The 15,285-nt window shown below is 28.1% G+C and overlaps 1 protein-coding gene across 3 annotated transcripts in view; it reads left to right on the top strand.

Moving 5' to 3' along the window:
* LOC135140103 (neuronal synaptobrevin) overlaps positions 1-14,579 on the top strand; it is a 31,527-nt gene extending 16,948 nt beyond the window's left edge. The window contains exons 3-6 of one of the 3 annotated variants that reach the window (XM_064070518.1): positions 7,171-7,250; positions 7,318-7,369; positions 7,463-7,495; positions 13,934-14,003. In XM_064070518.1, the coding sequence (XP_063926588.1) occupies positions 7,171-7,250; positions 7,318-7,369; positions 7,463-7,476 (146 nt within the window). In that variant the 3' untranslated portion in view covers positions 7,477-7,495; positions 13,934-14,003. Of the gene's footprint in view, positions 1-7,170; positions 7,251-7,317; positions 7,370-7,462; positions 7,496-13,122; positions 13,588-13,933 lie in introns of those variants that run through there. The other 2 variants (XM_064070517.1, XM_064070516.1) reach the window with 2 other exon arrangements.
* The last annotated feature ends 706 nt before the right edge of the window (positions 14,580-15,285 follow it).

Here is a 15,285-nt window from a genome sequence, read left to right as displayed (position 1 = left end):
ACTGATAAATATAGATTATAAAATCAGATCATTGAAAAAACAAAAAATTATAATATCGCAACACTGAAAAACTGAAAAATTGAAGAAACGAAAAATTAAAAAATTTAGACTGCAACAACAAAAAATTATAAAATCTCAACACTAAAAAATCGAAAAATTGTTAAAATGTAGAAAATAAAAAACTGAAACGAAAAATTGCAAATCGAAAATTTGAAGAATCGAGAAATTGAAAAATTAAAAACTGAAAACTGAAAAATTTCAACTTGAAAACTGGAAAATTACAAATATAAATATCGAAAAATCCAAAAATTAAAAATTTTCACATTAAAAAAAGAAAAATGATAAAATCAGAACACCGAAAAACCGAAAAATTGAAAAAATGTGGAGAATGAGAAACAGAAACGAAAAAGTGAAAAATCGAAAAATCTAATAATTAAAAATTGAAAACTCGTGAAATTAAAAATCGAAAATTGCAGAATCCAAAACCCAAACATCCAAACACTGGAAAATCGAAAAACTGAACAATTTTAAAATGAAAATTCCAATTGAAAATCGAAATTTGAAGAATCGAAAAATTCAAAAATTAAAAACTGAAAACTCAAGAAATTTTAAATCGAAAAATTACAGCATCTAAAAACTGAAAAATTGGAAAATTTAAACGTGAAAACCAAAAAATTACAAATCGAAAAAACTCTAATTTTTTACTGAAAAATGAAAAATTATAAAATCAGATCATTGAAAAAACAAAAAATTAATAAAATCACAACAATGAAAAATGTAAAAATTGTAAAAATGTAGAAAATAAAAAACTGAAACGAAAATTGCAAACTGAAAATTTGAAGAATCGAAATATTGAAAAATATTATAAACTAACATTCTCCTATACTTGTGATTTATAAATCCGCCTTGATTTCTCCCCCAACTGTAAACCAAAGGTAGGGTAGGTTAGAAGCACTTTTCCTGTTATCTATATTTTTTAATTTATAGAGTTTATCATAAATATATACATCATTTTTAAAGAAAAAGGATTTCTTGGTCAGTACGTCGAGGGCGAGGGAAGTTCTGTGTAAATAACTCAAAATTCATACCTGTTTAATATTTTTAGCTTTACACATGAGTGTAATTTATCGCTTTTAGTTTTCATGGATGTAACATTAACTTTTTCTTTTCAAACAAATTTGATTAACAGAAGTTTAAAATTTTGACTGCTAAATTAATACCAAAAAAAACAGTGTAAAATCATTATAGTTTTCACTTTAGACCTTCGGTTTTCCGGAATTGACAACAACTTCTTTTTACTTCCCGAGCATAAGTTAGGCCATCCGGCGAATGGCTACTTTCAGGTTTTTTTGATGTTTCATAACCCGTTTCCGCCTGTCTGTTTGTCTTCTGTCTGCGGTCTGTTTGGAGTTTTTATTTAGATAATTATTAATCTCCCAAACTACTGAACTGATTGTTGTCAAATTTTACATGTATTTTAAGAATATCATATAGACGGTAAAACTCTAACCAGAACATAATTTTTGGTGGTAATTTTCGAAGTAATTCTTAATTTATAAATATTGGACGCTGTACTTTATAAACGACGGATACCGTATTTTGTAGATTCCGAACTACGAACGCCGTACTTTGTAAATTCTGAACGCCGCATGTTATGAAACCACACTCGATTAACAATTGCTCCAAAAACACATTCAAGTCAAAATCTGACATCAAAATCATCTTCATTGTACAATAAATGAAATGTTCCTAATTTTATACATTATTAGCGATACACAATACATCAATATTTTTTGCAAATATAGGAAGTTACGCCAACAACGTCATTAATCAATACACCAAACAATAATAGTCCCAAGATAGACCTTGAGGAACTCCACTTTCTTGAATAAATAGTTGGGGTTTAAAACCATTAATCTTCACAAAAAGAGATCGTTTATCTAAGTATGATTCCAGAAATGATATTTAGCTCTCCGAGAAGTCAAAGGATTCTAATTTCCTGAACAACCAGCAATCACTTCTGTCGAAAGCTATGAAAAATCGCACAAACGAGATCGTTACACAAAAACTGAATTATAGAATCCTATTTAATTCGATCGAAAGTTCATTAAAAAAAAAATTGTTGACGCATTATACTAGACATGAGAATTAAATAAAAAATAATTTGTAAAATTATTAACTCAGTCCCTCATAAAAGAGAAATATAGGTAAGAAAAATACACTAATATTCAGCAACTGTATACGAAAATAGTATATTATTAGCCAAGGTTGCAGAGCCAAGCATTCTAGACCGAGCGCAAATTAGAACCCGAGACGCGCAGCGTCGAGGGCTCTGAAGCGCGAGGTCTAGAAGTGGCTTTGCAACCGTGGTTAATATACTATTTTTTTCACTAGTAGAAACCATAAGACAATAAACTGAAAAAATAAACGTTAAATTTTTTGACGCAACATGAATTTGTTTTGATTTCTAATCAAACTTAATCTAAATCTTCAACACAAAGAAAACCGTCGCTGAGTCAATCATTTTATCTTCTACCGTCTACCAACTACCATGCGTATACTCAAGTAATGTTTGTAGCACACATTTGTTCATTTTTTAAGAAATAATCACATCAAATATTGCGTACATAACCTCAATTTTTCTTTTTAAACCGGTGGTCGCAAAAGTTGAATTTGCTACCTCTAAATGAGTCGACATTTGCATGCGGCATGGCTGCTAGTGAAAAAACAAATTATTCCTACTTGTATGGAATTTACCATCTATGTCCAAAAAATGTGGTGGCACGTTTCGTATTCTGCTGCAGTGGAGACTAGTTCTAGGACACTACTCTTTTTTTGATTCATAGTGTCGCTGACCCTTTCATCTTTTTTACTTCAGAATTCAGATTATTACGGTTTTTTGAAAACTTGCTTTCTCACTAAGTCAGATAATCCTGTCTCGTTTACACTAAAGGTCTTACTTTTAACTTTCGCCGTTACGTTGCCGTTGACGTTTTATAATTTGAAAATGGTAAATTTTTGTAGGAAAGTATCGATTTTTCTCGAACTAGACTAGCGAATTTAATCGTATATTGTTGAGTTGGTGCGACATTTTTTGAACACCTGTATATGTTTACTTTCCAAACCTATGTAAGAGTAATACGTAGATAACGGCCTCTCAATTTTTTTAAGTAAAAGTCATTTAAATTTTATAAAATAACATACTCCTTTACCTGTGGTTTATGAATCCGCCTTGATTTTTCCCTTTGACATCCAGACTTTCATAAATAAACCTACAGAACAGATATCTACCAAAATTATTAAACCAGGATAATAATAGAAAATTATAAATAATGCAATTTCTTTGTTGACTGACTCAAAAAAAACTTATGAATTTTTTTTTTAATTCTGGAAAATCGAAAAATTAGAAAATCGAAAAATTAAAAATCGAAACATTGAAAAATGTAAAATCGAATATGTAACTGAAAAATAGAAAAACTCTAAAATCTTAAAATTGAGAAAGTGAAAAATGTTAAAAACTATAACTATTAAGAACACGAGAAACCAAAATGAACAATTGAAAAATCGAAAAATTTAATTATTAAAAATTGGAAACTCGTCAAATTACAAATCGAAAAATTGCAAAATTTAAAAACTGAAACATCCAAAAGTTGGAAAATCAAAAAACTGATAAATAAAAAAAAATCCAATAGTTACAAATCGTAAAATTGACGAAACAAAAAAAAATGAATAATTGCAAATCGAAAAATTGAATAACGGGAAAAAGTGAAAAATCGAAACTCTGATCATGTAACTGAAAAACTTTTAAAAATTTCTTAATCTTCTAATAATTCTAATCCAAAAATATAAGAAACCCAGAAAAAATCAAAAATTGAGAAATTAAAAAATCAAAAAGTTGCAAAAACGAGAAAATTAAAAAATCGAAAAACAGATAAATGGAAAAATTGCAAAACTGAAGAAACAAAAATTCGAAAATGGAAAAATTTGAAACAAAAAACTGCTGATTGAACGGGCGAAAAAAGTGAAATCTCGAAAAATCGATAAAACGAACTGAAAAATTTCAAACTGAAAACTGTCAATATTTCGAATCGAACAATTACAGAAACGGAAAAAATAAAAAATCGAAAAATGAAAATATCTAAAAATTGAAAAATCGAAAATTGTAAAGTAGCAAAAAAAGCACAATCGTAAGATGCAAGAAACAAAGATTTGAAAAATTGAAAAAATTAAGAAAAGGAGAAACCGAAACGAAAAATTTAATTATTCAAAATTGGAAACTCCTGAAATAACAAATCGAAAAATTGCAAAAGTTGTAAAATCGAAAACTGAAAAATTTTAAAATGAAAATTCGAAGAATTCCAAATCGTAAAATTGACGAAACAAAAAAAAATGAAAAATTGTAAATCGAAAAATTGTAAAAACGAAAAACTGCAAAAATTAAGATTGAAAAAACAAAAAAATTATAAAATCGCAGCACTGAACAATCTAAAAATTGTAAAAATGTAGAAAATAAAAAACTGAAGCGAAAAATTGCAAATCGAAAATTTGAAGAGTCGAAAAATTGAAAAATTAAAAACTGAACAACCAAAAAATTTTAATCGAAAAAGTACAAAACCTAAAAGTTGAAAAATTGAAAAATTTTAACGTGAAAACTCAAAAAATTACAAATCGAAGTTTTGATAAATCCAAAAATTTAAAATTTTTCACTGATAAGAAAAATTATAAAATCAGATCATTGAAACAACAAAAAATTATAAAATCTCGACACTAAAAAATCGAAAAATTGTAAAAATAAAGCAAATAAAAAACCTGAAACGAAAAATTGCAAATCGAAAAATTTAATTATTCAAAATTGGAAACTCGTGAAATAACAAATCGAAAAATTGCAAACGTTGGAAAATCGAAAACTGAAAAATTTTAAAATGAAAATTCGAATGGTTCCAAATCGTAAAATTGACGAAACAAAAAAAATGAAAAATTGTAAATCGAAAAATTGTAAAAACGAAAAACTGAAAAAATTAAGATTGAAAAAACAAAAAATTATAAAATCGCAACACTGAACAATCTAAAAATTGTAAAAATGTAGAAAATAAAAAACTGAAGCGAAAAATTGCAAATCGAAAATTTGAAAAGTGAAAAATTGAAAAATTAAAAACTGAACACCCAAGAAATTTTAATCGAAAAAGTACAAAATCTGAAAATTGAAAATTTGAAAAATTTAAACGTGAAAACAAAAAATTACAAGTCGAAGTATTGATGAATCCAAAAATTGAAAATTTTTTACTGATAAAAAAAAATTATAAAATCAGATCATTGAAAAAACAAAAAATTGTAAACTCGCAACTCTGAAAAATTGAAGAAACGAAAAATTAAAAAATTTAAATTGAAACAACAAAAAATTATAAAATCTCAACACTGAACAATCTAAAAATTGTAAAAATGTAGAAAATAAAAAACTGAAGCGAAAAATTGCAAATCGAAAATTTGAAAAGTGAAAAATTGAAAAATTAAAAACTGAACACCCAAGAAATTTTAATCGAAAAAGTACAAAATCTGAAAATTGAAAATTTGAAAAATTTAAACGTGAAAACAAAAAATTACAAGTCGAAGTATTGATGAATCCAAAAATTGAAAATTTTTTACTGATAAAAAAAAATTATAAAATCAGATCATTGAAAAAACAAAAAATTATAAACTCGCAACACTGAAAAATTGAAGAAACGAAAAATTAAAAAATTTAGATTGAAACAACAAAAAATTATAAAATCTCAACACTAAAATATCGAAAAATTGTAAAAATGTAGCAAATAAAAACCTGAAACGAAAAAATGCTAATCGAAAATTTGAAGAATTGAAAACTTGAAAAATTAAAAACTGAACACTCAAGAAATTTTAATCGAAAAAGTACAAAATCTAAAGGTTGAAAAATTGAAAAATTTTAACGTGAAAACTCAAAAAATTGCAAATCGAAGTATTGATGAATCCAAAAATTGAAAATGTTTTACTGATAAAAGCAAAATTATAAAATCAGATCATTGACAAAACCAAAAATTATAAACTCGCAACACTGAAAAATTGAAGAAACGAAAAATTAAAAAATTTAGATTGAAACAACAAAAAATTATAAAATCTCAACACTAAAATATCGAAAAAATGGAAAAATATAGCAAATAAAAACCTGAAACGAAAAAATGCTAATCGAAAATTTGAAGAATTGAAAACTTGAAAAATTAAAAACTGAACACTCAAGAAATTTTAATCGAAAAAGTACAAAATTTAAAAGTTGAAAAATTGAAAAATTTTAATGTGAAAACTCAAAAAATTACAAATCGAAGTATTGATGAATCCAAAAATTGAAAATTTTTTACTGATAAAAGGAAAATTATAATATCGCAACACTGAAAAATTGAAGAAACGAAAAATTAAAAAATTTAAACTGAAAGAACAAAAAATGTAGAAAAAATACACTAATATTCAGCAACTGTATATGAAAAATAAATTACTCCTACTTGGAATTTACCATCTATGTCCAAAAAATGTGGTGTCCCACAAAGGCCCAATCTGGACCCAGTACTATCCCACGAACGAAAAAGCTTAACTTTCCGAACCAAAAGTTTTCTTCTGGAGGTCACTATTTGACAAATTTCAAATAAACAAATTATTAATAATTTAACAGAGACACACTTTGGCACGTTTCGTATTCTGCTGCAGTGGAGACTAGTTCTAGGATACTACTCTGTTTTTTGGTTTATAGTGTCGCTGACCTTGTCAATTTTATTATTATTTCCTTATCATCTTTTTTACTTCAGTATTCAGATTATTACGGTCTTTTTGAAGACTTGCTTTTTCACCAAGTCAATCCTGTCTCGCTAACGTTCCACAATTTAAAAATGGTAAATTTTTGCAGGAAAGTATCGATTTTGCAATTAGGTTCCGCTCTTCGATCTGACAACGAATGAAAAATAAGATTCTGCAATTAAGCTCCGCCCTCTTGGCTCACAACGAATAAAAAACCCATCACAATTGAGACAGGGCGGGTGGGCGGGGCTACATTTTGCCTTTTTTTTCTTAATATGTGTAGACTTATTTCGACAACGGGATTTTACTGTGAAAAACCATAGTTATTAAAACAAGTTAGATACATGGCCACTAATAACTCGGTATTTCCAGATGCGCTGCAGCAAGGAGCCTCCCAGTTTGAACAACAGGCCGGCAAACTAAAGCGAAAATTCTGGTTGCAGAACCTGAAGGTGAGTATCGGCCGAAACACCTCGGCCCAAACCAAACCACAAACTGACGCTCTCTTTCCTCCCACAGATGATGATAATCATGGGAATAATCGGTTTGGTCATATTAATTATCATTGTCAGTAAGTAAAGTTTTTCTCTAGTTACACGTACACACATTATTAAAACACCACACGAAACGATCATCTTTTTAAAATCTCATTTCTCTTCCATAGTGAACTTCATGTAACCTGTCGCTACGATATTCGGTAATTAAAACCAAATTTGTGTTTTGATGTAAAGTGGCTTCTGTCTGTCTTTCTGTCGTAGAGAAGTCCCCACCGCCCCCGAGTCTCCCCCGCCCCCGCCCCTCATCATTTTCGATTTTTTTCTTTGTTTCATTCTCACGCATTTCAAGCTAGAGTTCACATTACTGAGACACGGCTGCGCTGCGTTGCTGCTACGCTTGACGTTAACGAGAACGCAGCAACGTAAGTCTTGAAGTGTGAGTGCATGCGCTGTGGACATGAGATGGTTTTTATTTCGCGATGGGGAAAATTGTGAGCGTGCATGCACCCCTAGAACTGCGTCGGCGTCCAGGTTGGCAACGCTGAAGCCGGGTTTACACGCAAACAAGCCGCTTTCACGTAGCCGCAGTGTGGTATATGATAACGTTGGATCTAGAGATGTTAAAAAAGCGTTTTTTATGAAATGGGTTCGGGTTTTTTGTTTTAAAACGGTTTTTTCTCTATATTGTAATCAAGTTCATTGGACGACTGGCTACTTTTATGTTTTCTCGACGTTTCATGATTTCTAAGTCTGTCCGAATTTTTATTTGACAGACAATCTCAGAAACTACTGGACAATACAACGGTAACCAAAATTTGATTAACATCCCTGTCAACAATAAGATGACGTCATCTCCACAACTTACATTAAATATATTATTTCAATTTCAAGTAACAAAAACTGTAAACTCGAAAAACTGCAACATTGAAAGTTGGAAAATCGAAAACTGAAAAATTAAAAAATGAAAATTCGTATATGTAGTTACAAATCGTAAAATTGAAGAAACAAAAAAAATGAAAAATTGAAAAATTGCAAATCGAAAAATTGAAGAAACAAAAAATTTAAAAATGTAGAAAATAAAAAACTGAAACGAAAAATTGCAAATCGAAAATTTGACGATTCAAACAATTGAAAAATTAAAAACTGAAAACTCCAGAAATTTTAAAATCTAAAAATTCAAAAACTGACAAATTTAAACTTGAAAATTTGAAAAATTACAAATCGAAATATTGAAAAATACAAAAATTGGAAAATTTTTACACTCAAAAAAGAAACATTTTAAAATCAGAACAGTGAAAACCCGAAAAATTGAAAAAATTAAGAAAACGAGAAACGAAAACGAAAAATTACAAAATCTAGAAAGTGAAACATTCCAAAGTAGGAAAATCGAAAAACTGAATATTTTTAAAATGAAAATTCGAATAGTTACAAATCGTAAAATTGAAAAACCAAAAAAAATGAAAAACTGAAGAAATCGAGATTGAAAAAACAAAAAATTATAAAATTGCAACACTAAGAAATCGCAAAAATTGGAAAAATGTAGAAAATAAAAAATTGTAAATCGAAAATTTGACGAATCCAAAAACTGAAAACTCAGGAAATTTTAAACCGAAAAATTACAAAATCCAAAATTGGAAAAGAAAAATTTTCACATTAAAAAAAGAAAAACTATAAAATCAAAACACTGAAAAATTGGAAAATTGAAAAAATGTGGAAAACGACACCGAAACGAAAAAGTGAAAAATCCAAAAATTTAATTATAAAAAATTGAAAACTCGTGAAATTACAAATCGAAAAACTGAAAAATTAAAATTTAGAATTGCAATAATTACAAATCGTAAAATTGAGGAAACAAAAAAAATGAAAAATTGAAAAATTCAAGGAACGAACAAAAAATGGGATTGAAAAAACAAAATTCTAAAATTACAACACTGAAAAATCGAAAAATGTAGAAAATAAAAAACTTAAAACGAAAAATTGCAAATCGAAAATTAGACGATTCAAAAAATTGAAAAATTAAAAACTGCAAACTCACGAAATTTTAAATAAAAAAATTATAACATCTAAAAATTCAAATTTTGAAAAATTTAGACTTGAAAATTTGAAAAATTACAAATCGAAATATTGAAAAATACAAAAATTGGAAAATTTTTACACTCAAAAAAAGAAACATTTTAAAACTAGAACAGCGAAAAACCGAAAAATTGGAAAAATTAAAACGAGAAACCGAAACGAAAAATTACAAATCTAAAAATTGAAAATTTGAAAAACTGAAAATTTTGATAAATAAAAATTGAAGACTCCGGAAATTGTAAATCGAAAAATTGCAAAATTTAAAAACTGAAACATTCAAAAGTTGGAAAATCGACAAACTGGAAATTTTTAAAATGAAATTTCGAATAGTTACAAATTGTAAAATTGAAAAAACAAAAAATAATAAAATTGCAATACTAAAAAATCACAAAAATTGGAAAAATGTAAAAAGTAAAAAACTGAAAAGAAAAATTGCAAGCCGAAAATTTGACGAATCGAAAAATTGAAAAATTAAAAACTGAAAACTCGGGAAATTTTAAATCGAAAAATTACAAAATCTAAAAATTGGACAAGAAAAATTTTAACTTGAAAACTCGAAACTTACAAATAAAATTATTGAAAAACCCAAAAATTAAAAATTTACACAAAAAAAAAAAAAGAAAAACGATAAAATCAAAACACTGAAAAATCGAAAAATTGAAAAAATGTGGAAAATGGAAAACCGAAACGAAAAAGTGAAAAATCCAAAAATTTAATTATTAAAAATTGGAAACATTGGAAAAATGTTGAAAATAAAAAACTGAAAAGAAAATTGAAAAACTAAAAACTGAAAACTCGGGAAATTTTAAATCGAAAAATTACAAATTCTAAAAATTGGACAAGACAAATTTTAACTTGAAAACTCGAAACTTACAAATGAAAAATATTGCAAAATTCCAAAAATTAAAAATTTTCACATTGAAAAAAGAAAAACGATAAAATCAAAACGCTGAAAAACCGAAAAATTGAAAAAATGTTGAAAATGGAAAACCCAAACGAAAAAGTGAAAAATCCAAAAATTTAATTATTAAAAATTGAAAACTCGTGAAATTACAAAACGAAAAATTGCAAAATCTAAAAAGTGAAACTTCTGAAAGTTGGAAAATCGGAAAACTGAAAAATTAAAAAATGAAAATTTGAATAGTTACAAATCGTAAAATTGAAGAAACAAAAACGAAAAATTGAAAAATTGCAATTCGAAAAATTGAAGAAACGAAAAATAAAGAAAAATGGCATTGAGAAAACTGAAACGAAAAATTGCAAATCGAAAATTTGACGAATCGAAAAATTGAAAACTCGGAAAATTTTAAATCAAAAAATTACAAAATCTAAAAATTGGACGAGAAAAATTTTAACTAGAAATTTTAAATCAAAAAATTATAAAATCTAAAAAATTTAAACTTGAAAATTTGAAAAATTACAAACTGAAATATTGAAAAATTACAAACTGAAATATTGAAAAATACAAAAATTGGAAAATTTTTGCATTAAAAAAAAATTAGAAAATCAGAACATTGGAAAACCGAAAAATTTAAAAAAATAAGAAAATGAGAAACTGAAACGTAAAATTACAAATCTAAAAATTGAAAATTTGAAAAACTGAAAAATTTAATAAATAAAAATTGGAAATTGTAAATCGAAAAATTGCAAAATTTAAAAACTAAAACATTTAAGAGTTGGACAATTGAAAAAATGAAAATTTTGAAAATGAAATTTCCAATAGTTACAAATTGTAAAATTGAAAAAACAAAAAAACCACTAAAGAATCGCAAAAATTGGAAAAATGTTGAAAATAAAAAACTGAAAAGAAAAATTGCAAATCGAAAATTTGACGAATCGAAAAACTGAAAAATTAAAAAATGAAAACTGGAAATTTTAAATCGAAAAATTACAAAATCTAAAAATTGGACAAGAAAAATTTTAACTTGAAAACTCGAAACTTACAAATAAAAATAATGAAAAATCCAAAAATTAAAAATTTTCACATTAAAAAAAGAAAAACGATAAAATCAAACCGAAAAATTGAAAAAATGTGGAAAATGGGAAACCGAAACGAAAAAGTGAAAAATCCAAAAATTTAATTATTAAAAATTGCAAAATCTAAAAAGTGAAACATCTGAAAGTTGGAAAATCGGAAAACTGAATTATTAAAAAATGAAAATTCAAATAGTTACAAATCGTAAATGGAAACAAAAAAAAAAACGAAAAAGTGAAAAATTGGAAATCGAAAAATTGAAGAAACAAAAAATAAAAAAACCGGGATTGAAAAAACTGAAACGAAAAATTGCAAATCGAAAATTTGACGATTCAAAAAAATTGGAAAATTAAAAACTGAAACCTGAAGAAATTTTAAATTAAAAAATTATAAAATCTAAAAATTCAAAAACTAAAAAATTTAAACTTGCAAATTTGAAAAATTACAAAGCGAAATATTGAAAAATACAAAAACTGGAAAATTTTTACACACAAAAAAATTACAAAATCAGAATAGTGAATATCTGAAAAATTGAAAAAATAAAGAAAATGAGAAACTGAAACGAAAAATTACAAATCGAAAAATTGAAAATTTGAAAAACTGAAAAATTTTATTAATAAAAATTGAAATTATAAGTCGAAAAATTGAAAATTTAAAAACTGAAACATTCGAAAGTGGGAAAATCGAAAAAACTGAAAAAATTTAAAAATGAAAATTCGAATCGTTACCAATCATGAAGAACTGAAGAAACGAAACAAAGAAAAATTGAAAAATTGCAAATCGAAAAATTGAAGAACAGAAAAATTGAAAAAATGGAGATGGAAAAAACAAAAAATTACAAAATCGCAGAAACACTGAAAAATCGAAAAATTGTAAAAACGTAGAAAATAAAAAACTGGAAAGAAAAATTTCAAATCGAAAAATTGAAAAATTAAAAACTGAACATTCCAGAAATTTAAAATCGAAAAATTACAAATCAAAATATTGAAAAATAAAAAACCTGAAAATTTTCACACTGAAGAAAGAAAAATTATAAAATCAGCACATTGAAAAACTGAAAAAATAATGAAAATGAGAAACCGAAACGAAAAATTAATTTAAAAAGAAAATTGAAAAATTGCAAATCAAAAAATTTAAGAAACGATAATTGTAAAAATATACATAATAAAAACCGAAACCAAAAACTGAAAATCGAAAATTTGAAGAAATCAAAAATAAAAAAACCGAAAAATTAAAAACTGAAAACTGGAAAAATTTTAATTCGAAAAATTGCAATTCGAAAACTGAAGAACCAAAAAAATGATAAACTGAATAACTTATTAGGTCAAAAAAGCTGCGAGAGGGTTAATTTACGCCAGTGGTCAAAAAAAAGAGGGGAATTCTGTCGAAAGACCAATTTTTTTTGTCGTTTAAAGATTTTGTCGTAAATTAGCAAGTATTTATTGTTTAACAAAGTCAAAATTTCTTTAAAAATCTCAACAATATTAAAATTTGCAGTAGCGCCATCTTTGGGTTTGAATTTGAACTACTATCATAACCTCAAAATTTTGAATACATCAGATTAGAACAAATCATTTTGTTAAATTAAAAAAACAAAAAATTAAAACAAAAAAACACGTCCCATTTAAAAACATTAAAACAAACCGTATTTTATTCAGTAACATCTCTAGTTGGACGCCGATGCCTCCCGATGGTCGATATTTAGATGGCATGATTTTCGATGGTGCATGGTTTAGCGTTCGCTACAGATTTAATTGTGGTTTGGTTTTTCTTTTACAGTACGCAAATTGGCAAACCGCAAACAACCATTTATAAATAAAAAAATTAATACACCAAACAAAAACATACGAAAAATCGTACTCTACTATACTAGAGCTGGTCAAATGGAGATCTTAGGAACTTTAAAATAATAAAAAAAAATTGAATCTTAAAAAATAGGTCTGTTGTGCTAATCAAGTGTAATCAATTGTTAAAAGAAATTGAGTAATTACAAGCTGTCTAATGTTATGTGGTATGGAAGTATTGGTTTTAAACTTATAACGAACTTTAAACGACTCAGTTGTACTAAGTTACAAACTCTTTCAGTGTACTTTGTTTTCGATGTTTTGTAGATATCTAACCAATCACGAGCTAGGAAGCGAGCATGCGTCGTGATAAGGTCCATTTTTGTAAAAGCCTCGACCTGTTTCGACGCAAGCTCCCTGTAGTTGTTAACGATAAGAAAAATAAATGTAAATAGTATAACGCTTGTGCTGATTGGTTAACCTCCACTGTCGCCAAATACAAAACAAAAATAACCCCAAAAACGTACATGGCATCACCCACAACAACAACGCCACCCCAGGACCGCAGGTAACCCACCAAAATCTAAGCATGCCGTTACATTTTGACATTTCGACACTCGACGAGACAAGTGCATGCACACATTTCTGCATACAATCATCATATTTGAAAAAAAAGACAGTCATTAACATTTGAAAGACAGACAGATCATACACACTAAAGATGTTTGGTCACGCCCTTTCCCGCGCACGCCCCGCCCCGTGTCACCTCCCGTCCCCGCCCTCAGTAATGGCCCGCCTTTTTATAGTGAAATTCATGCCGAACGAACCCGCTGCACCCCCCCCGCAGCCGTACCCACCGCAGCAGGTGGTGTTGTCGGGGGGAGGCGCGGCGGCCAACCCGCCGGCCACGGCGCCAGGGGGCCAGCCCGCCGGCAGCGGACCCGCCACCACCAAAGGCTAGATGTCGCCGCCGCTATTTTGCTTTGCGTGCTTGCAGGGGGAGGGGGGCGGCCGCGCCGCCCCCGATGCCACGATTCGGAACGAGTTGGACTTTTTCTTTGGTTTTGTTTTCGACTCAAAAAGGATCATTGTTGTGTATAGTATTGTGAAGCAATCGATAGTTTGAGGCAAACGATTCTTTTTTCTGTTTGATTGAGGTTTTTCTCTGACGTAATATAGTCGAAGGCTTTAAATTATGACAACTGTACAAAGTTAAGGACAATGTCTGCGAATTTTGTCGATTATAAATAAATTTGAGGATAATTTTAAGTGTTAGATGTCCTGTACTTAGCGAGTGCATTATGGGATTTAGCATAATTGTAAATTTGTTAGTGGATTCATTTCACGATATTGTAAAAAGATTTAATTACTATGAATGTAATATATTGATATTATCTATTTATTATCACTTTATTATTATGATTATTATCATTAAATAAATTATTCAATAGACTGCTTGCGGTTTTTTTATTTGTTTCGTCGTCTACCCACATAACCATGATTTTCTACTGACGAATGGTTCTAATTAGGAGATTTCTTGGACTTGTACTTCAATTGAATTCTCTTTTGACAAGTTGTCGAATTGTAAGATTTAAAACAAAATAAAAAGTGGCCCCGCCCACCCACCCATTTTTCGTTCTGATCATTGATTTTTATTGGCTCTGAAGAACGGAAGTTGGACTTTATATCGATACATAATAGAATCTTGGATTACATTTTTTTAATACAATTGCAAGAGTTTTCAATTTTTAATTTTTCAGTTTTTCATTTGTTCCATTTTTCGATTTGTAATTTTCAGTTTTTCATTTTTTGTTAGTAGCTGCTAAGATAAGACTGATTTTGGCAAATCACATTGCCTCTAGAAAAATAGAGGGAGGGTGGGCGGGCTTAGTATTTGCTAAGGTAAGACTAATCTTGGCAAATCACATAGTCTCTAAGAAAATACCGGGCTGGTGGGCGGGGCTAGTACTTGCTATCTTAAGACTGAACAATATTAAGAGTAATCGTTGAAATGAAGAGGGAGTAGGTGGGCGGGGCTACTGCTTGCACATAAGATTCATCAGAAAAAAACTAACTCAGCCCCGCCCAATTCTTTTCTCTATTTCACTGACTTATTTTGACAAGTTGTAGAATCTAAGATTTAAAACACAGTAGAAAG

Source organism: Zophobas morio, unplaced genomic scaffold (genome assembly GCF_036711695.1).
Source record: "Zophobas morio isolate AGI-343-1 ecotype UQ-CSIRO unplaced genomic scaffold, CSIRO_AGI_Zmor_V1 ptg000038l, whole genome shotgun sequence".
NCBI lineage: Eukaryota > Metazoa > Arthropoda > Insecta > Coleoptera > Tenebrionidae > Zophobas > Zophobas morio.
Note: the sequence above shows the minus strand (reverse complement) of the source record. Positions and strands in the feature narration are given on the sequence as shown.